Raw genomic sequence first — 21,739 nt, 5'->3', positions numbered from 1 at the left:
CTGAATGCCGGGTACCACGAAACTCAGTGCGATAATTAGGCAAGAATTATCAACTCTTGGCAAATAGAATAGACATACATACCTAGGTGGTACCGTACCTAAACCAATCACGAACGCGGGAAATGTCAAATAGTCTACCGGGATATTCCAACTCTCATTGTAGACTTGCGTTTCGTGGCAGTGACTAAAGTGTTATTTAATTTTGGCCTCATTGCGTGAGATGACGGTCTCCTGAAACGAAGATTTAATATTTGTGTGATGTGAATACTTAGTATGTTTCACTCAAAGACGGTGGTTGTACATTTACCGAGTTGTGTGGTCGATTCCGATGACGTCACCAAAGTCACAATAGAAAGAACAATATACGAAATACCTCTATATCGTTCTATATAACCTTTCATTTTACCCATCGGTTGGAGGGTATTGTGTTTTACCTGTTTATTTTAGTACCTACTTAGTTTTAATTAAATGTATTACTGTCGATTATTCTGATTGTGTCAGAGTTTAGCTTTCATACTAATCTTGTTGATTACATGATTGATTTAAGAAACTGCATTTTTTTACCCTGTTTAAAGACTGGTATAAGTTTTATAGTTTTTTTTTTTTTTTTTTTTTTTTAATACTCACAACATAAGTGGAATTACAAAGTGCATCGCTTATATGCGTTTAGGCATTAAATGAAATGTGATGAGATAAAGCTTTATTTTACAAAACGGGCACACACATCATCAAGGAAACTGATTACCGAAAACTTAGTGTTAGGGACTATATTTCAAAGCTTGTAGTGTAGTGTAAAAGAGGGTACCCATACATATTGTTAATTTGTTTTTGTACAACGCGATTATTTTCGCTACTTGTAGGTATGTCTGAAAATATAATAGTAACTAGACTCTTTATAAATGAACCAATGTGATTAATAATAATAGTACATTACTGCAGAGGCTATGAAGGAATGGATTGATGGACGATTTTGAGGTAGAGGGCCGAGTCGTAGACAAGGCCGGATAAAACAAGTCCAGCAATCCCTGTTCTGCCCGAGGTTTGTATAGTGTTTTCTCAAACAATGTCAGGAAATATTCCATCCATCGCATCGCATATCGCATCGCAATATCGCAAATGCTTACAGAATCTGGTAGTGGTTGGCTGTTTGTAATTTTTCCTTTGTCAGTTTAATGTTAGTAAGCAAATTTAAAAAGTTAAGAGCAGCAGACAATAATGGATTTTCATACATTCCTTATGGCCTAGGCCAAGAAGTTATGTAGGGAGCCATAAATGAGAAACTTCATGTCTCCATTTCGTGACATTAACACATACATTTCCGAGCACGTTTGAGAAAATATTGTTACCATAGTATGTGTTCAAAAATAACTGATATTAAAATAAAAGCTGAAGAAAAACAAACATTTCAATGACAATAATTTTATTCCAAACTACCAATCATACAAACTAATCTGGCCACACGTAAATGCCAATGGAACTTAAGACTTAGCACCTTGGAGAACCTTCTTCACTTCATCATCTGTAGCCAAGTCTAGCGGAGTACAGTCCTCACTATCTTTCACCAAAGTAGCTCCAGCTTCTACCAAGATTATTGCCGAATTCAGATGGCCACAGAACGCAGCATAATGTAAAGCCGTCTGTCCACATTCGTCCACAGCATCAATGAAGCAACCTCCTTTCAAGGCAGCTGTTAAAGCTTTAGTAGCATCTCGGTCTGCCGCCCAATGCAAAGCTGTCAAACCGTCATCACTTCGTTCATGTTTAAGCTCAGGGTTTTGTGCCAAAAGTTCAGCGACACGCTCACCATGGTCTTCTCTTGCTGCATCCAGTAGAGACAACTCGTTATGGATAAGCTCAGGCTCAGGAGAATATCGGAGGGATGATACCCTAGCCCAGGCCTCCTTTGTATTTGTGACAGCTAATTCTGAACATTCTGGGTCATATTTTTGGACTAATGCTATGTATTTCTCCTTAGCTTCAGCCAAAGGCATGTCTCCGAGAGCTCTCCACGCCTCCCACTTTCTTCGGCCCTTACCATCTAACCAGCCTGGCTTGGGCACATTACATACACCCTCTGTACCCTGCTTGTATAAACCATAGAGTTCCAAAAGCTGGTTATTACCGAGTTTGGAAGTTAGTTTCCTCACATGATTGGCTGCCTTGTTGAAAGATATGTCTAGCGGTGACTGCTCATCATCTGAGAAGTCAGAGTCAGAATAACTAAGTGCCTCGGCCATTCTAAATACTAGCTACTGAGTTTTACTAATTATTCTGTATTTGAACTGATAGGGTTAAACCTTCTAAAGTGTGCAGCTGCTTGTTAGTAGCATCAGCAGCTCCAGACGGGCTGGCAAATTCAATGAATCCGTAACCCTTGCTGAGACCAGTTGAGCGGTCGAATATTACTCTAGCTGTGTGCACTGGGCCAAATTGAGCAAAATACTCCCTTAACTGGCGATGCCCAACCGTCCACGGCAAATTGCCGACGTACAGACGAGCGGCGCGAGCTGTGCTTGCCATAACCTATACAGAAACAACTTCAAGTAAATGCAAAGACCTGTCGCCGATCAGGGCCCTGTAGTCCACGCCGGAGCTTTCGCTCAGGGAATCCAAGTCGAGCAGTGCTCCTTTCAGTCCCCACTTCTTCAGTAGAGCTTCAATGGACCAGTCGCTGCTGCGTTCCTGGTAAGCACACAAAAATCGTGCGTCAGTGCCGTCCAAAAGGTACGCTACCGTGGAAAGTACTTCCTCGAATTGCGACGGCTCGTAGAAACAGTCGGAGGCGAGTAGCAGATCTACAGGACGGAGGGAGTGAACGTCGGCGAGGAATAAACCCCACGCAAGCCCTAGTAACTGGACGTCGCGTCCCGGGACAAGCTCGTTCGCTTCACAACAGGCAGACAAATGCCGTAGTGAACGCGGTAGCGCAACACTATCTGTCAAAGTAACTTGCGCCCCGCACTTAGCAGCTAAGATTCCAGGCAGTCCTGTTCCGCAGCCCAGCTCCAGTACTCTTAGACCGTTTAAATGCCGCCTCTGCGTCCACAAATACCAAGCCAACAACGGAGCAGATGGCCACGTGTAGAACGAGTAGCCAGCCGACAGTAGCTCAGGTATGACAATCTCTAAGTAATCACCTCGAGTATCCCCGTTAGTGCTAGATTTGCCTCGAAACACGAATTTCTTCAACTGACCACTGCCAGGATGGGCATCGCTCATTGCATAAGCATATTCAACGAAAACAGAGATTACGCCGGAATTCGGCTGCTGAGAAAATTTTACGTCAAATTTAGTGTTGCAATGTAATTTAAAATATTGGTTTTGGTTTAGTTTTCCTAATTTTTGAGCTTCCATCGAGGAATTGGAATTTCAGTGGTGTACTAATAAACAGCAATTTGTATGAATAAATTTAAACGAATATTTATTAATTTATTACATTTTAATATGAATGTTATCATCAAAGAATATATAATAATATTTTCCGTGATAATCAAGCGACATTCAAAAAATTTTACCCTTTAGTAATAATATTTATTTGCAATGGTAGCACATTTCCGCGAAAGGCTACTCCGAAACTCGAAACTCGAAGTTCGTATCATGCGGTCCCTCTGACACTTACACTGTTTGATACGAGAGTGAGAGGGACCGCACGACACGAACTTCGAGTTACGAGTTTCGTAGTAGCCTTGCAGTATATAATTTTACATTTAGGTATTGTAATTTAAAGGGAAAATCTTCTTACATAAACAGAAAGGTACAATTATAGAATCCCTTGTTCTATAATTTTTTTTTTTTTTTTATAAAATAATATTTTTAATTTTATGTTCCATGCCAATTTTTACTGGCGCTTAAAATAATACCTGGAACATACGAACGTAATAGAAAAATCTTAGTGAAAAACTGAAAAATCATCGGTCTATCATTCAATTACGTCTATTTGCTTATCATTCAATTGAATATTATCAATTTCCATTCCATTCATCATTTCGTTCACTTGTCCGTAAACTTTTGACTACTTACTTTTGTTTGACTGGCGGGTACGGTGTCGCGTTGTGTGTTGTAAAAGTTGTTTTTTTAAAGTTAAATAATTTTCATACAACATGTCAGTTGCATCCAAAGGTACGAATAAAATTGTATTATAATATTTACTTTAAGGCAGTACTAAATATCAGGAACTTGTTTACTCTACCGGTGAGGGGTCAAACTCCAAACTTTCTGTGATCGTAAATTTGTATTGTTTTTATCGTTCGGAAAGCTTGGGTAATTGATAAAAAAATAATCAAAACCTGTTATAATCTCTAATGCTGCGAGTATGCACCAATTACCGTTCTGGTTATTGTAATATGTGAAATATTCCATTCTTTTGCCAAGTTTTAAACCTTGGATTCAATTCTAAGTCATGGCCAATTGCAAAGTACCTAGGTACATTTTTAATGTACAGTCAACTGCAAAAATATGTATCAATTCGAACCATTCAAAAATACCTATGTTACTATGACACAATAAGAGCCTGTGGGACACATATTTGAAGCGTTGGACAAGTTCATATTTTTACACTCGACTGTACCAATATTTGCTTAAAAATACGGCTTGTAATACTTAAGTGCACAGTCAAATTTATTAAAAAAAATATATTATGTTTGAATTTTCACAAAAATTTGGTATGGCAAACACTTGAACTACTAATTCATATTTGCATGAACTTACTCTAAAATATGGTCTGATTATATATTTATTTGCTTGATGTATACTATTGAATAAATCTCTTATTCTTTCTATCACCTGTTATAAGTTGAGGGTAGAAACAGATGGTTAATGTGATTGTGAATGTCAGCGCATTAGATAATATGGCAGATTCGATTTGTAGCATTCGAACATGGCGGATGTAGACAATATCTAATTTTGCTAATTCAGTTTCTTTGGCTAGTTGAAGTATAATTTTCATAGTGTTTTATGCGGCGATTAACCTTAACAGTGAATAGTGATCACAAAATTCTATATTTCTCTTGTGTCTGACATTTTTTAATGCGCAAGTTGTGTCCACGTGGTTTCTGGAATTTTACTATCAAGTTGCAAAAACTACAACCACCGTACAACGTCCCTCTCAAAGAGAGTTTACTTTGACACTGGCGAAATTGTCCTATTAATTAGGACAGAAAAGCCATATTTTAAAAGAGAAGAAGATAATATGGCCTACATCTTGCTAAAACAGTAAGGGCTTTCACCATTGAAAAAAAAAGAAGATATAATACGGCCTCTGTTTGGAGGGAAAAGCAGTGTTAGCTTAAGTTGGTGCTCCCTGGGTATTGGTCAATGGTTTCTTACCAATTATAAAATATGATTAATTCCATCCATCCATATGCATGGAAGAGAGTAAGATTTCCATATTAAAAAGTCTGACAGAGACAGAGGCTTCAAAATTGGTCAAAATTGTTGTGATGTAACATGTAGGGACTTGGAAGGGAGGTGTATAGACCCTGATTGTTTTTTGCTGAACAATACCCAACATGTTTTAAAACTGTCTTTTACTTGACAAAATTATTTATTAGTCACATTTTTTTTACAAAACAGTCATTACTAATTTTATGATTTAAACCCGGGTTTTGTTCCGCATACCTTGATTTTAGAGAAGCTCTATATTTTGGCACAGTTGCATGTGCCATGATCATGAGTCATCTTGTGATCATGGTGTACAAAACCCGAATTTAAATCATAAACATAGAAGACAGAAACTAGATAAGCCCTGTGATAAATGACATTATCAGCACAACTTTAGTGTTTAATTATTTATTTAGATATGTGCTGTTTAACTCTTTATTCCACTTAAAATATAGTAGTAAGTAACAGATTACACACACTGGGAAACCAATGTAAAAAGATGAACTTATCCCACAAAGGGATCTCTTCCAAATTTAATGTGTGTAATGTAATAACCAGCCTACAGAGTAGATAAAAAAAATCACTTATAATCTTAAGTTACTGAACACATTTGCAAGATAAAACTAAATAACAAGCTTATATGTCAAGATAATAAATAAAGTTACTTATGTCAGTATGAGTTTCATCACATGTTCTGTTAAGGAGCCATTCATCATTTCCAAAAGTCCTAAAAAGGCTTCTTTAAAAATATCTGCATAAAAGGAGAGGGGAGAATCCACTGTTATGTAATATTAATTTTAGGCAATAGGGATTATAGAGCGGGAGCTGGAGGGAGTTGAGTTTGCAAAATGTGAGGACCGCGGAATTATGACTGTGAATGTTGTCAGGGATATGGTCCATGGTTTTTTTTTAGCACCCCATCCCTTAAGACATCATGTAAATGAATTGAAGAAATGCTTTGGAACCATTTTAATAATTATTTTCGTGATAATATCCAATTGTTTCTAATTATTAAAGTTACATGCAACTAGTTAATTAAAAATATGCAATAAATATTATACATATAGATAATTATACTGTAATATTATTATCCATAAATATGTTTGTCATCATCATGTCAGCCGAAAGACGTCTATGCTGGACATAGGCCTCCCCCAAGGCTCTCCACTCAGACCGGTCTTGTGCTTTCCGCATCCATCTCGATCCCGCGATCTTAACCTCGGCTGAGCTCGTCTTCCGTCCCGCAGATGCCATTCGAGAACCTTCTGACCGGTGTTGTGTTTTCCGCATCCATCTCGATCCCGCGATCTTAACCTCGGCTGTCTCCATGCTCCGGCTTGGCTGCCATTCGAGAACCATCTGTTCCTATCGGCCATCAGTCCTGCAAGCATTGTGCCCCGCCCACTGCCACTTCAGTTTCGCAATTCTTCGGGCTATGTTTGTGCTGAAGCAATCTGAAGCATACATCTGATGCAGCTTTTAAATTATTTTCATTCAAGCCTATTTTAGGGATGAAATAGGGGGCAAAATCTTTGTACATTCGGTACCTTTGTGTAATACAGCCATTGCCAGATTTTTTTCTTTACTCAATCAGATGAAAAACCTTACCATAAATATTAATTATGCGTGGACGAAGTCACGGGAAAAATGTATTGTCATTTGGTAATTTCATTAAAAAAATGTATCACACAGGTATATTCATCGTGGGTGCCAAGCGCACAGCTTTTGGCACATTCGGGGGCGTGTTCCGCAACACGTCGGCGACCGAGCTCCAGACGCACGCCTTCAAGGCTGCGCTCACTGAAGCCGGCGTTGCGCCCGCGCAGGTCGACACCGTCGTCGTGGGACAGGTCATGTCGGTGAGTCACCCTTAACTATTATTTTTATTTATAGGATCAGTTAAGGAAGAAACCAATGGGGATCAACAAAACGGTCTGTCTCAAGCACCTCGCAGAATAATAACGAGAGAATGCATAGTCCTCCCCCGTCTTTCCAGCAAATGATTGAAGCAGGACTATGTGGGCTATAACGACCAACCGTGCTTAACGACCAAATATATCTGTCCCTTCGATGTCGTTATAAATGATTAAGACAAAAATAATAGAGAGACAAAAAGAAGGAGTATATACACTAACTCCACATTCATTCCCTGTAGGCGTCACAAACTGACGGCATCTACACCCCGCGTCACGCCGCCCTGAAGGCTGGTATTCCTCAGGAGAAGCCAGTCCTCGGTATCAACCGTCTCTGCGGCTCCGGTTTCCAGTCCGTCGTCAACAGCGCACAGGTACCAACCCGAGTTTTGCCACTACGTTTTCTCCTCACTTCGGTGGTCTATAGGAAGCAATAATTAAAACTGTAAAGCTGTTAATGCTGATACAATCAAAAATTAACAATTGTGGCTTATTATAAAAAAGTGTACATGCCTTACTACTAGCAATTATATTCATTTATAGCTCGGAAACTTTAATCTGGTGCCCATTGTCTAATTACAATAAAATATCTAATCGGCGTAAGGGCTCTAATACAAAATGCTTTATTACCTTCAGATATGTTTTAAACCAACATAGCCCCTGATGCAACACCAACAATTTTAAACCAATTCTTCCCCTAGGACATCCTAACAGGCGCCGCAAAGATCTCCCTCGCCGGAGGCGTAGAGAACATGTCCCAGGCCCCTTTCGCAGTCCGTAACGTGCGCTTCGGGACCGTCCTGGGGGCCTCCCATGCCTTCGAAGACACCCTGTGGGCAGGGCTCACTGACTCCTACTGCGGTTTGCCTATGGGCATGACCGCTGAGAAGCTGGGAGCGCAGTACAAGATTACCAGGGACGAGGTGGACAATTTCGCGCTTAGGTCCCAACAGAGGTGGAAGGCTTGTGAGTTGGAACCTTTTTTGCAAATATTTAAGTTACCTGTGAATCTTCAAGTCAAATTGACTTGAAATTTGCTACAATATATTGTATGTAATTTAGATGACAATGACAAGGCCAGTAGGTTATGTACTCGTAGTACAGTTAGTAAAAAAGCTTCTATTAACAATTATTACTTAGCTCCGTTTTTACATTTACGAGTTTGATCGAATTATTTTTTCGATAATAAGCTTAAGATAATAATAAGATAAAATTATAATAAACATGTATTACTTTTAGTTCAAAGTCCAAAGTCTAAAGTCCACATACATGTTCGTGATAAATCTGTTTTATGACTTGACTTTCCAGCAGCATTTTATGGTTAAACTTCATGGAAGCTACTTTATTGTATACTATGTAAAGAGGTTAATAATTTATATTGTTCATAGCCAACGACGCCGGAGTGTTCAAGGCCGAGATCGAACCCGTGACCCTCACGGTGAAGCGCAAAGAAGTCAAAGTTGATACCGACGAGCACCCCCGCCCTCAGACCACCATCGAAGGACTCAAGAAACTGCCCCCCGTCTTCAAGAAGGAGGGACTCGTGACAGCCGGCTCTGCTTCTGTAAGATGACAAAGTTAATTGGCTGTTATATTTATCTTCTAAATAGATTTGACACGTTTGACATGCGATTAACCGCGCGATTTTAGCGTTCCGTCTCTTTCTCAAGCAATACTTTGAAGAGGGAGGGCGTGCTAAAACTGCAAGGTTAGCCACATTGTGCGTTCATGGCCTTATACCCCAAAATCTTGCACTATGGCCGTTTATAATTGTTTCATTCTATTATTTGTTATAGCAATAGTTGAGCACCATTAATCGAACCGCTAACTTCGTTAAATGCAAATTTGCTACAAAAAATAACTTCATTAATCCTAAGCGTTTACATTCCGAAAAATATTTATCGTTAGTTCGCTAACATAATAACCAATAGAAACACTTTATTTACCTTTCCTCGCTTTGCTCAACTGTTTCTACCTGAGACGTGCTGTGCGTGGATAGGTAAATGAAGCGTTTCTATTGGTTCATGAAGAACACATTCCTCGAAACACTCTTTGGTTGATACGCAGCGTAAATGTGTGAGGACCCGTTTCAAACTCTCGTTACTCTAGGGCATCAGCGACGGCGCCGGCGCCCTGGTGCTCGCGGGCGAGGAAGCAGCCAAAGGCCTGAAGCCGCTCGCGCGCCTCGTGGGCTGGTCCTTCGTGGGAGTGGACCCCAGCATCATGGGCGTGGGACCAGTGCCCGCCATACAGAACCTGCTCAAGGTCACCGGCTTGACGCTCAAAGACATCGACCTGGTTGAGGTGAGGTTTGACCTGTTAAGGATCAAATGTGTGGCATACAATGTTTTTGGAGCGATCAATCTTCTCTCTCTCGTTGCCATGGCTACGTCCCCTGGACAACTCTTCAAAAAGCTTCAAAACCATGAGTTTCTATGTGTTTTCGGTGGTTAAAATTCTTCGAGCGTACATTTTTGTCGCTAAAGATATTAGGAGCATATTATATTATAGCAGTTTTCCAGGAAAAGTTTTGAAAGAGTTGTCCAGGGGACGTAACCATGGCAACGAGGTACAAGCGAAAGTTGACCGACCCAAAAACATTTTTTAATCGAAAATATTTATTTTTCATTAAATTGCATAACATAACCTTCTAGTTGAAACCTGAACAACAAAAACACAAATGAAAAAAATTATTACGCCTTTGGGCTTTAATACGCAAAAAAGACCCCCGGGGTTTGATCAAGAATAATTCAGATCAACAGAGTAGTGGGTCTTCTGTACTTGTATTATTATTTATTCTGTGGTTGAGTGTGGTTAATTCTGTGTGTAACTAACCCATATCTGTTGGCGTAGATCAACGAAGCGTTCGTAGCCCAGACCCTGTCGTGCGCCAAAGCCCTAGACCTGGATATGGAGAAGCTGAACGTGAATGGAGGCGCCACCGCGCTCGGACACCCGCTCGGCGCCTCGGGTTCCCGCATCACGGCACATCTTGTGCACGAGCTCAGGTTAGAACCGAAACCAGTCGCCAGTGTAATACAACCATATCAACTGAACAACCATTCATATAGATATAAATAATAATCTTCGAACTTTACTTTCACTCACTTATTGTGAATGTTTAAAAAAAAACCGGACATGTGCGAAGTCGGACTCGCGCACCGAGGGTTCCGTACAAATTATTAAAAATATTTTTATTATATGATGTAACTAAAAATTTACGCTTTTCGCAATTTTTCCTTTATCTGTGCTTCAAGACGTTGCTTCGTACCAAATTTCAAGATTCTGAGTTCACGGGAAGTACCCTGTTGGTTTTGATTCCCTTGCGAGTGTCGAAAATTTGCAGCATAAACGGCTGTATCTTTTGATTGCGTTGGCTTAGAAGTTTGATTTTTTCATAGCTCCAAGGGGCATTAGGCCTGAGTATTTAATATGAATTTCAGCTTCATACCTCCACGGGTTTCTGAGAAAAAGGGTCTTGACAGACAGACAGACAGACGGACAAAAAGTGATCCTATAAGGGTTCCGTTTTTTCCTTTTGAGGTAAGGAACCCTAAAAAACATCTTTAATACAAGCTTTTTTGCTGACTGTACTTGCATTGTCACCCAAGCTTAATTTCCGTACCAAATTTCAATTCGATGCCATTAACCGTTGAGAAGTTCCTTCCTGCGGAGGCGATCCTGGCTGGAGCACCAGGATTTCACTACTAGATTGCATTGTCACCAGATTGGCAGTGTGTTTCTGTCTGTGGCACCGTAGCTCTTAAAAGGGCGGACCGATTTCAATGCGGTTGTTTTTATTTGAAATCAGGTTTTCAAGCGAGGGTTCTTAGATATGTTTCATCAAAATCGGTTTAGCCGTTTTTGAGATATTGAACTCTGAAGTGACAAAGTCGGTGGTTTTCCAACTTTTAGTTGGTTAGGTTAGTTATATGAATAATTTGTTTGTCCACAGACGCCGCGGTCTCAAGAGGGCGATCGGCTCGGCCTGCATCGGCGGCGGACAGGGTATTGCAGTCATGGTTGAAGCGGTTTAAACCTGCCAAATTTCCTTTAACCTTTTAACCACTTAGAGCGTGCTTGCGCGGACCATAGTTAAGTAATATGTAATATCAAAATGTATGGCACTGTAACCCTGGTTTAACTAAACCCCCTTGCAAAAAAATAGGGCACCTATGGTTTTTCAGATTTTTAGGCCATTGAAGACCATAGGTGCCCGTTTTTTTTTTGCAAGGGGGTTTATTAACCCGTGCAAGTGGCTCTAAAAAATTAAGTTACAGCTGAAACTAACAAATTGGCTAGGAATGGTAACGTGTTGTTATTGCTCTGAACGCTCTTTTGAGATTTAACCTGAGTGAAGGGTCAAAAGGTCGCAGATATGGTCCATGGGTCGCAGATATAGTCCTAGGGTCTCAAGATACTAAAGTAATACGAATGTCTTTTACAGCAGTTCTTTGTATTGTCATATTGAAATCTTAAATCGACTGGAAGTGTTTATGAATTTAATTTTAATTCAAAAATGTCTAAGCAGCAACAACAAATACTTAAGAGGAAATGTAATTTTATAACGTGTTTTTAAATGTACCCAAATATTTATAACCATGTAAGACAAATATCTGAAATCGTATTTTTCAACTATTTACTATTTATACATGTTTTATCGTTATAAGATTGGAATGTAATCAAAAATGAAACGTTTTCTAAAAAATATGTGTTTTATTGATAATTTAAATGACACAATGATACCCAAAACTATTGCTGTCTCATGTTAAGCAAATGCTTGATAATGATAAGCTTATGTTAACTTACACACACACACACACACAAACATCACGCGTGTATTCCCAAATGGGGTAGGCAGAGCACACGAAACGTTACCGCTTCGGAGCCACTTTAAGCAATTTCAGGTTTTAAGTTTGACAAACACGGTACAATAGTGACAGGTTGCTAGCCTGTAACTTCACCTTAATTTATTCACGGAACCCTTTAATATGTTGGTAGGCTTTGCATTCACCAGGTATACTCGTACAATCATACATTTGCTACTACAATTTTGAATAACAAAAGATTTGAACTTGTGATTTTAAAGTACAAAGTCTGAGTCTAAACCCAAGAGTAGGTATTTAATGTATTAATCTATACTTATTTCAAGATAACCTACGTGACAGTTATCTTATCGATCCTAAATAACTTTTCGTTGTGAAAAAACTTACATGTTTCACGCTAGAGGCCTTGGGGGGCATGCCCCCGCCCCCGTGGGTTAAAATACGATATAATACATTTTTTATTAACGCCCTACGGAAAAAGAGGGGTGTTATAAGTTTGACGGCAATGTCTGTCTATGGCATCGTAGCTCTTAAACCAATGGACCGATTTCGATGCGGTTTTTTCACGTGAAAGCTAGTTTCCTCTCAATGGTTTTTAGCTGTGTCGTAGGCATCAGGGCTAAACACCTACCTCTGTCCAGAGAGCCTTCCCTAAATCTGGCCCCGCGACTCTTTAAAAACCAGTAAACTCCTTGAGAGAAAACCTCAGCATGCTCATTCCACAACCAGTTATCTCCGTCAATAGAATTGGGCAAACATGGCGTGCTCGCTGCTCCTGCCGTGAAGCAGCAGTGCTTGCACGTTGTGTTTCGGCAGTAAAATCTAATAATTAAAAATGCAATAGATGTTTAATCAGGAGACCCACTTGCGCGTTTGCCATCCAGTCGAATATAAAAAAAAAGACGTTACGGATGGTGACCGCGACTCCAAGTAAATATAAAAGAAACAGTTTATCATGTCATATTATACAACTCGCCTGATATAGTCTTTATTTATGATCGAAGGGCCTTTTTATCGTTACTATTTCGAGGAGTATCTTATCGGTAAGTAAGTAATCCATGCTGAATCCCCCAATTTGTGACTGTCTGCTAGTAACTATTATTTTAACACAATAGTTCTAGTTAAAGAAAGCGCTGATGAAACTAAGTAGGTAGACCACAGACACAGAGCCACAGAGTACATTTTTATATAGGGTGAAGTAGACTGGTTCACTATTGGATAGCGTACTCGCAATATCGAATGTAGTAATTATTAGCAGTTGCAAAACTAGACTTAAAAATAAGTTTTTGGTAAATTTATTTTTAATAGGTACAAGTTTTTTGCTGACTGTTCTTTTTGTTGACTGTACTTGCATTGTCACCCAAACTACATTTTTAATGCCCACATTTGCACTCAGATTATAGTATTGTCACGCAGTTTACACATAAGTATGCCAAATTTCAAGACAATCCGACTATACTGGAAGTTGGCCGAATTTAACTTGCAAGATTACATTGGGATAGGATAGGTAGGTGAAACTAAATACATACTTAATAAAAAAAGCTTGTAAACCATCTTACCCTTTATGTTTATTTCCTCCTAAAACTGCTAGACGGATTTTTATGAAATTTGGCACAAAAAATTAAATATACTTCATCATCATCCCAGCCTATATACGTCCCACTGCTGGGCACAGGCCTCCTCTCAGAACAAGAGGGCTTGGGCCATAGTTCCCACGCGGGCCCAGTGCGGATTGGGAACTTCACACGCACCATTGAATTGCTTCGCAGGTTTGTACATTTGAAATTTACCACGAGCTTTGCGGTGAAGGAAAACATCGTGAGTAAATATACTTATTTTATAAAAATAAAACTCCCAACTAGTTGTTGCCCGCAACTTCGTCTATGAAGTTTTTCACTACATGTCGCATAAAACCAGAGAATTGTACAAATTTCTGGTATGAATTGAAAAGTATTTATTTTGGTGTCCAACTGTAGGTAAGTACTTATATTTAAAAAAAACTTTAATGCTAGGTACCTAACCCTAACTCTTGTTAACTGGTGTTATAAAAGAAGATCAAGTCCATTCAGATATTAAGCATAGTACCTACCTATTTGTCTTTTTTTACATAAAACTGACGGTGATTGACCCCTATCTCACCAGATGTTAAGTGCAGATGAGACCAAAGGTGTATCTCACTGGTTCAGTAAACCTATTCACTCTAGCCTTGAAGAGCCCTAGATTTTATCCGGAAATACAGACGACGGGAGCCGAATTCCATTCCTTAGCAGTTCGCATATTCACGAAACGGTGCTTGGTTGGTAGGTAAAGAAAAGTGTAAGGTCCACGTAGCTATGTTATGCACGACGGAATGATAAAGCCACTATCATTGCCCGAAGAGACCGGTCTGTGAATTGACGTGTTGACAAAATGGCCGTAGCGATAAACAAAGGTAAGAATATTTTAATATTTAATAAATAAACAGTTTATTACTCACACGTATTTAATTTCAACTATTTTTTAAAGGTTAATTTGATTATGTCAAAGTTCGGTACTTAATGTAACCTTTTTCTTTCGTTGATGTTTGTTTATATTGTTAGGTTAGCAATGTCGTATCGTAACCGAAGTATAAGTTTATTTCTGACCTTAAAAAAAAGAAACTGAAAAGGAAATAAGTACTAGTATGGATTAGGGAACGTGTAAGAGAGAGACAAACTTATATTTTGATGCGCATGAAGTTGAATGCCCTCACTGGAATAGTGAGCTTAACAGCTATAGCAATTGAAACTTTGTTGTGTAAGTCATAAAGTGAAATTTATTATGAATCTTGTGTGTTATTACAAGTGCCCTTGACCGTTGTAAACAGTAGTTATTTGGGATTGCCCACAGTGGTACTACGATTAAAGAACTCACTTTTATTATTCTGTTAAGCCACTCCCTCACTCCGTTTAACGAGGATAATGAGGGGTTGATATTTTTTTTTAAACAAACAGGTTTGTGTTTCACCTGATGGTTTAAGTGATCATCACCGACTATGGAACTCTGCAGCAGGTTTTTGTGTTATTTATACTCTAAAATTGTCGATAGAAGTTACGTAAAATATGTATGTATAAAGTTCAAGATCCTAATTAAGTCACAGAAATAACCATGTCAATCATGGCGACGGATATATTACTGATCATGTTTAAGGGCTATTCCGGAGATTAGACTTTGGCCAAAGCTTGAAGTAGGTACACAATACACAATCTTAAACATTTTTGTTTTATTATATGTACTTAATTGATAAAGAACCTACTTAACTAACTAGATAAGATTAAGTTAGCTGTTGCCAGCGAATTCATCATCATCATCGTCATCCCATCACCATCTGGTTAAACCCGCGGATTCACGGTGGATGCAGGCCGGTTAAATTCCAGGAAGAAACAGAAGCGTATATGGGGGAGCAGGCCTTTTCTTGCTTAAACATAAGCTATCATAAGATACCGGGGAGCAAAGTAATAGTTCGTTGATATGGACGCACAGTAACGCCTATTTTTAACGCCTTAAATTATTTAAAAATAAGGCTTTTTCAGGTATTAAGGACCTACAGTACCATGTCTGACCGCTACAGTACTAAGTGCCCAGCTTTCCCCAGGTATATTCATAGTCGCAGCCAAGCGGACGCCCTTCGGGCGCTACGGCGGAAAACTGCGGGACGTGCACCCCTCAGACCTGCTGGCGGCGGCTGCCAAAGACGCCTTCAAGGCCAGCGGCGTCTCGCCCGCGCTCGTCGACACCGTCAACATCGGACAAGTTAATGGGGTATGCCTGACAAAAAAACAAAAATATACTTATAGACTGACACGACTTTCAACTGAAAAAAAGCACTGGCTTGTTTTGAAAGTCAAAGTCAAAATATCTTTATTCAATTTAGGCTATAACAAGCACTAATGAATGTCAAAAAAAATCTACCACATAAAAAACTATACCAGGCCAATAACATGCCAGATTCACTGGCAGCCACCACTGGCTTCGTCTAAATTAAACCTAGCTTTATTTCATCCATCATCATCAGCTGGAAGTGACCGGAAGACGTCTACTACTGAAGAAAGGCCTCCACTTAGAACGCCATAATGACGAGAACTCGCCACTTGCATCCACCAGTTGTCCGCTAGTCTCACGATGTCGTTAGTCCATCTAGTCACTCGGGAATTTTACTCCCCCAACGGTTATGTTCCTCGAGCGATGAGGCCCGGTTATTGGCACTTCAACTTGCATATTCTTCGAGCTATGCTGCTAGGTTTACTTACCTTAAGTGCATTGTTCCAGCTAAGCGGCACTTCCGACGGAGGCCTGGCGCCGCGCCACGCGTCTCTGAAGTCCGGCGTGCCGCAGGAGAAGCCCGCGCTGGGCGTTAACCGCCTCTGCGGCTCCGGATTCCAGGCCATCATCAACAGTGCCCAGGTACTAGTGGTGGTATACTACTCCACTGGCTCAGCGACCCAACGTGGATTTTGGCCTCCGAATACAGCTGAACGCCAATAACGCTTGTGCGATGTCCTTCCAGTTTTCTTCGAAGGTCTCGAACATCATCTAACCAGTGGTATTTGGGGCGCCTAACCGGACGCCTCCCAGTGGGCTGCCCCACGTAGACCCTCTCACTGCTCTTCTAGCCGACATCTTTTCGAGGTGCCCAAGCCAAGAGAGTATCAGTATACTTACTTACTCCGATAATATTAGGCTCGGACAGTATTTCAGTATTTTTATTTTGCTTTTAGTTTTTGTGGATCCTCCAACTACTATTCTCCCTCCGTATCGGCCTTGCACTGGGCCACATGTGGGCACTCCGGCTGCTGGAGCTGGGCAACATCCTTCTCGACCTGGTCATACATGGTATTTAGGTCATCCGACTGGGCGTTTTCCACCTGACCGTCCATTATACGCCCGCCTCCCAGCTCGATCCTCATCCATCCTCTCAACGTGGCCAAGCCAGCGCAACCTTGCTGCTAAGATGTTACCATTTATTCCATTTATTTTCTAGGACATCATAACGGGAGCCGCACAAGTATCTCTCGCAGGAGGAACAGAGAACATGTCAGCGGTACCCTTCGTGGTGCGCAACGTGCGCTTTGGAACAGCTCTGGGCCAGAACATAGAGTTCGAGGACTCGTTGAACAGAAGCTCCCTTGATACCTTCTGTAACTTCACCATGCCTCAGACCGCTGAGAACCTGGCTGAGAGGTACAAGCTGCAGAGGAGCGAGGTGGACGCGTTTGCGCTGCAGTCGCAGCAGAGGTGGAAGGCTGGTGAGTGTGGATTTTTAACCCATCAGGCTTGAAATATATGCAAGTTGAAGTGGCAATGGGCGGGCTACATTGCTCGAATAAAGATGACCGTTGGAGGAGAAAAGTCCTCGAGTGGCGTTGGCAGGCCTCCCACTAGATGGACGGACGGCGTCGTAAGAGTTGCGGGCAACCGGTGGTACAAGTGGCGAGTTGTCGTTCACTGTGGCGTTCTAAGGAGGAGGCCTCTGTTCAACAGAGGACGTCTTCGGGCTGATGATGATGATGATGATGATGAATTGGCATCTTCTATTTATATCTACATGGTTTCTTGAATTGATACCAGAATAAATGTCTAACGCGCTGACGTTCGCTATCGCGATGATTTTGTTTCACAGCCTTCGACGCTGGCCTCTTCAACGAAGAGATGTCTCCAGTGACGGTGAAGGTGAAGAAACAGGATGTAGTGGTGTCTGTGGACGAGCACCCGCGCCCAGAGACCACGCCCGAGGGGCTCGCCAAGCTGCCCGTACTCTTCCGGAAGGGGGGAGTCGTCACCGCTGGGAACTCTTCGGTGAGCAATTGTGATTGAAATTTTCTTTCAGTCAAGTAATCAATGTTACATTTTTGCACTTCATTACAAGTAGGTCTGTACATTACAAATCATAATATAAAAATGTATTTGCTTAGTTCTATTACTTCTATTCTGAAGTAGTTACCTACCTACCTAGCTGTAGGGTTCCGTAATGCGGCAGTTAAAATTTGTTCACTTATTTGTTCAAGTATTTATGTAAGTACCTAGTTAAGTTGTTGTCTGTCACATTCAAACTACTGATGTTTTAAAGGGAGTGAACGACGGCGCCGGCGCCCTGGTCCTCGCAAGCGAGGAGGCGGCGGGTCAGCACGGCCTGAAGCCCCTGGCGCGGCTGCTGGGCTGGTCCTTCGTCGGCGTGGACCCTAGCGTCATGGGCATCGGGCCCGTCCCCGCCATACAGAGCCTGCTGGCAGCCAACAAGCTTAGTCTTAAGGACATCGATCTGATTGAGGTAAGATTTGTGGGATAGTGAGATGGAGTAGAAAATATCGTGGACTTGGAACAAATGGTTGACGGCCGTGGCGCTCTGACGTGAGGAAGCGACGAGCCAACAAGACCTGATACCTCTGATGCACTAGTGGTGTGGCAAGCAGTGGGTCAATTCTAGGATAGGTAGCTGCTAGCTGACAACTATGGCAGCCATCTCTACGACTTGCCGCCCGACACATCAGCTGTCTACCCAGGAATTGATCTACTGCACGCTACAGTCTGCGGGCTGGTCCTTCGTCGAAGTGGACCCTAGCGTCATGAGCATCAGGCCCGTCCCCAGTATACAAAGCCTGCTGGCTGCCAACAAGCTTAGTCTTAAGGGCTAATGTGTATCTTATTGAGGTAAATCTCCATAAAGCTCCGTCCAATTATAAGCTGAAATATTCTGAATTGATTGTAAGACACTTTTATACATATGAAATAACAAAGCAATAGGCCGTCAGAACTGAGTGAAATTGTGAAATTCAACAGATTTGTTCACATTGTTAATTTAGTAATTAAAGCACAGATATATCCGTAGATGATAATCCGGATGCGATGCGAGGATTTTTTTTGTCATGGACCAATAGAACGCTTCATTTACCTATTTTCCCTCAGCTCATCTCTCTCTAGTGGAAACAGCTCAGTGAAGCGAGGATAAATGAAGCGTTTCTATTGGTCCATGACAAACGCACTCCACGCAACATGCACATCTGAAAGAAAAAAAGAAGAAAGACGCTATATAATGTAACACGAGAGTGAGAGGGGCGGTCCGATACGAACTTCAATTTTCTTATGTTAGTATTTCCCATCCCAACAGATCAACGAGGCTTTCGCCGCGCAGACCCTGGCGTGCGTGAAGGAGTTGGGCATCGACCAGAGCATCCTGAACGTGAACGGGGGCGCCGTCGCGCTGGGGCACCCCGTGGGGGCCTCGGGCGCCCGCATCACCGCGCACCTCGCTTACGAACTCAGGTCGCTTACTTTTATTACTCAATCATTACCAATCTGAGCTGGGCAGTCTTGGGGACATCCCGTGTGGGCCTGATCTGTGCATTTGGCTTACGACCATCACAAGACCATAACACACAAATACATACAGTTTAAAACTTGGATCGACCTGAGCTGGATGGGTGGATGATATTGGGACATCCTGTGGGATGCTCCTCATGGTTTGTTTCCTGATGGTTTTCTCACGTTATCCTTCACCGCAAAGCTAATGGTAAATTTATTTATAATGTAATTCGCACATGAATTTGGAAAAACTGAGGTGCGAGTCCGAATTCAAACCCACGATCCTCTGCTTGAGAAGCCGTAGAAGTGAAACTATATACTAGACTAACACGGCTATAGTTATATCGGAAATATCAAGTTAAACTAAGGACTTATTGTGAATTTTATCTTTTCCAGACGCCGCGGACTGAAGAGAGGCATCGGATCAGCTTGCATCGGTGGAGGGCAGGGCATCGCTCTGCTCTTAGAGACTGTTTAAACCTCCTTGACCAGCGACGATCAGCGAGCGTTCTCTATTCATTGCGTGTGCTGCTAGGGAACGCCCATGCGACCGGTGTCCCGGCCGCACGATGCACAGAGATCAGAGAATCGCTTGCCGCGCCGCCGCGTCTAGTCGTGCCTGGACCCGTTATCTTACCCACTAAGTAATGCTCAAGCATTCGATCCCGATATGTAGATCGAATACGTGGACAATCAAGGAATCATCATCAGCCGGAAGACGTCTACTGTTGAACAAAGGGCTTTTGAAGGCAACAATGAACGATAAAGATAACTCGTCACTTCCACACTTAGTGTTCGTCAGTTCGTGGTGACCACTGGAGGCCTGTCTCCCCAACGGTATCTGTTCTTCGGGCGATGTGGCCCGCCCATTGCCGTTTTGATTTGCATATTCTTCGAGCTATGTTGGTCAACCAATCAACCAATTACTTTTACCCTATTAAATTATGATTTCTGGCCCCGCATCTCTAATGTGCCCGCATCAATGGAAGCACATCTTTCGTGACACGCACACTGATTATGTATTTAAAATTGATATTTGGGTTTGGTTCATGTGTGCTACAAATTCCATTCTAACAAAACTACATGTCACCACTACATGACCCACTTAAGGTTGAAAATCTGTCACACTGTATAAAACAGAAAACTTTAGAGTATAAATGGTCTTGACAGGCAGGGTAACAATATGGAGTCACATTGGGGTACTGTAATAAGTTAAAATAAAAGGGACTTCAATAATTAATGCGAACGTATGATATTTATTTATTTAAGGGATACGTTCGCCTTTGTACATCTCTTTCTCTTGTTAATTGTAATTTTCATATGTTTTATGTACAATAAAGAGTTACAATACAATACAATTTATAGTTATTTTGTCGCACGAGGGAATTGACTAGTCTTGCTTGCACTAAGTACAAAATGTGTTTATTTTACGATTTTTTCTTACGGAAACGTAATAAACTAGTCTAATACTTAGTCTGTATTTTTATTCTACCCTAAATCTAAATAGACTTTCAAACTCAAAAATATTTTCGCTAACTTTTAATAAACTGTGATAATGTCTCGTGTTAAAATGTTAAGAATAAAATATATTTTTGATAAGTAAATTGTTTTATTTCTTCAAACTTGGTGCCGATACCTCAAGCCTTAATTAGACTTAGCTTTTTCAATCAGTCGTCAACGGAAGACGTCCACCGTTAAACAAAAGCCTCCCCCTTAAAACGCCACATGAACGATAACTCGCCACCTGCATCCACCGGTTGCCCGGCACTGTCTATCTTCGAGGGACGTGGCCCGCCTGGCGGTTGCCACTTGGACTGTTCTCTTCACTGTCTTGGTAGTAGGTATTTAATCCAATCTAATCCAATATGGGAAGCCAATGTAGTCCTTGATATCCATCGACATATAAAATATATAAATATAAATATCACAGGACACTAGTCCCAAACTAAGTACTAAGCAGGTACGGTCAGCTTAGTGGTCTATACATTTTTAAATAAGCTCCTATCAAAATCAAATGCGTATACATTTGAACTCAAGTTAACACTTGAAGACATTCAAGACACGTCTATTAGCATTATTGTTTTATAAAATGGTTATCAAATTGACCGATTGGTGTATTTTTATTTTTTATTTTTAGCGTTAGGGTGGTTGACCACATAAATGTAATATAAGTATATGTACCTATGTAAACTCTTTATTTAAAAAAAAAATAAACAAACACAAAAACTGAACACTTTAATTATAAGAGTACCTTATGTAAACTCTTATCCGTATAAATATAAAAATGAAATATTAAAATCAAAA

The 21,739-nt window shown here is 41.0% G+C and overlaps 2 protein-coding genes and 1 pseudogene across 2 annotated transcripts; 2 read left to right on the top strand and 1 right to left on the bottom strand.

The window, feature by feature from the left end:
• Positions 1-1,403: 1,403 nt before the first annotated feature.
• On the bottom strand, positions 1,404-3,297 carry LOC141434755 (uncharacterized; annotated as a pseudogene).
• Positions 3,298-3,908: 611 nt separating this feature from the next.
• Positions 3,909-11,446, top strand: yip2 (yippee interacting protein 2). The gene is made up of 8 exons (XM_074098041.1): positions 3,909-4,119; positions 7,072-7,238; positions 7,535-7,666; positions 7,994-8,258; positions 8,681-8,856; positions 9,402-9,596; positions 10,146-10,300; positions 11,248-11,446. The coding sequence occupies exons 1-8, from the start codon at positions 4,101-4,103 to the stop codon at positions 11,327-11,329; spliced, it is 1,191 nt and encodes a 396-aa protein (XP_073954142.1). The 5' UTR covers positions 3,909-4,100; the 3' UTR covers positions 11,330-11,446.
• A 2,998-nt stretch (positions 11,447-14,444) lies between these two features.
• On the top strand, positions 14,445-20,908 carry LOC141435332 (3-ketoacyl-CoA thiolase, mitochondrial-like). The gene is made up of 8 exons (XM_074098040.1): positions 14,445-14,549; positions 15,732-15,898; positions 16,406-16,540; positions 17,118-17,382; positions 17,757-17,932; positions 18,204-18,404; positions 19,242-19,396; positions 19,832-20,908. The coding sequence occupies exons 1-8, from the start codon at positions 14,528-14,530 to the stop codon at positions 19,911-19,913; spliced, it is 1,203 nt and encodes a 400-aa protein (XP_073954141.1). The 5' UTR covers positions 14,445-14,527; the 3' UTR covers positions 19,914-20,908.
• The last annotated feature ends 831 nt before the right edge of the window (positions 20,909-21,739 follow it).

This window comes from Choristoneura fumiferana, chromosome 14 (assembly GCF_025370935.1).
Source record: "Choristoneura fumiferana chromosome 14, NRCan_CFum_1, whole genome shotgun sequence".
Classification (NCBI taxonomy): domain Eukaryota; kingdom Metazoa; phylum Arthropoda; class Insecta; order Lepidoptera; family Tortricidae; genus Choristoneura; species Choristoneura fumiferana.
This window is presented reverse-complemented; position numbering and strand designations above follow the sequence as displayed.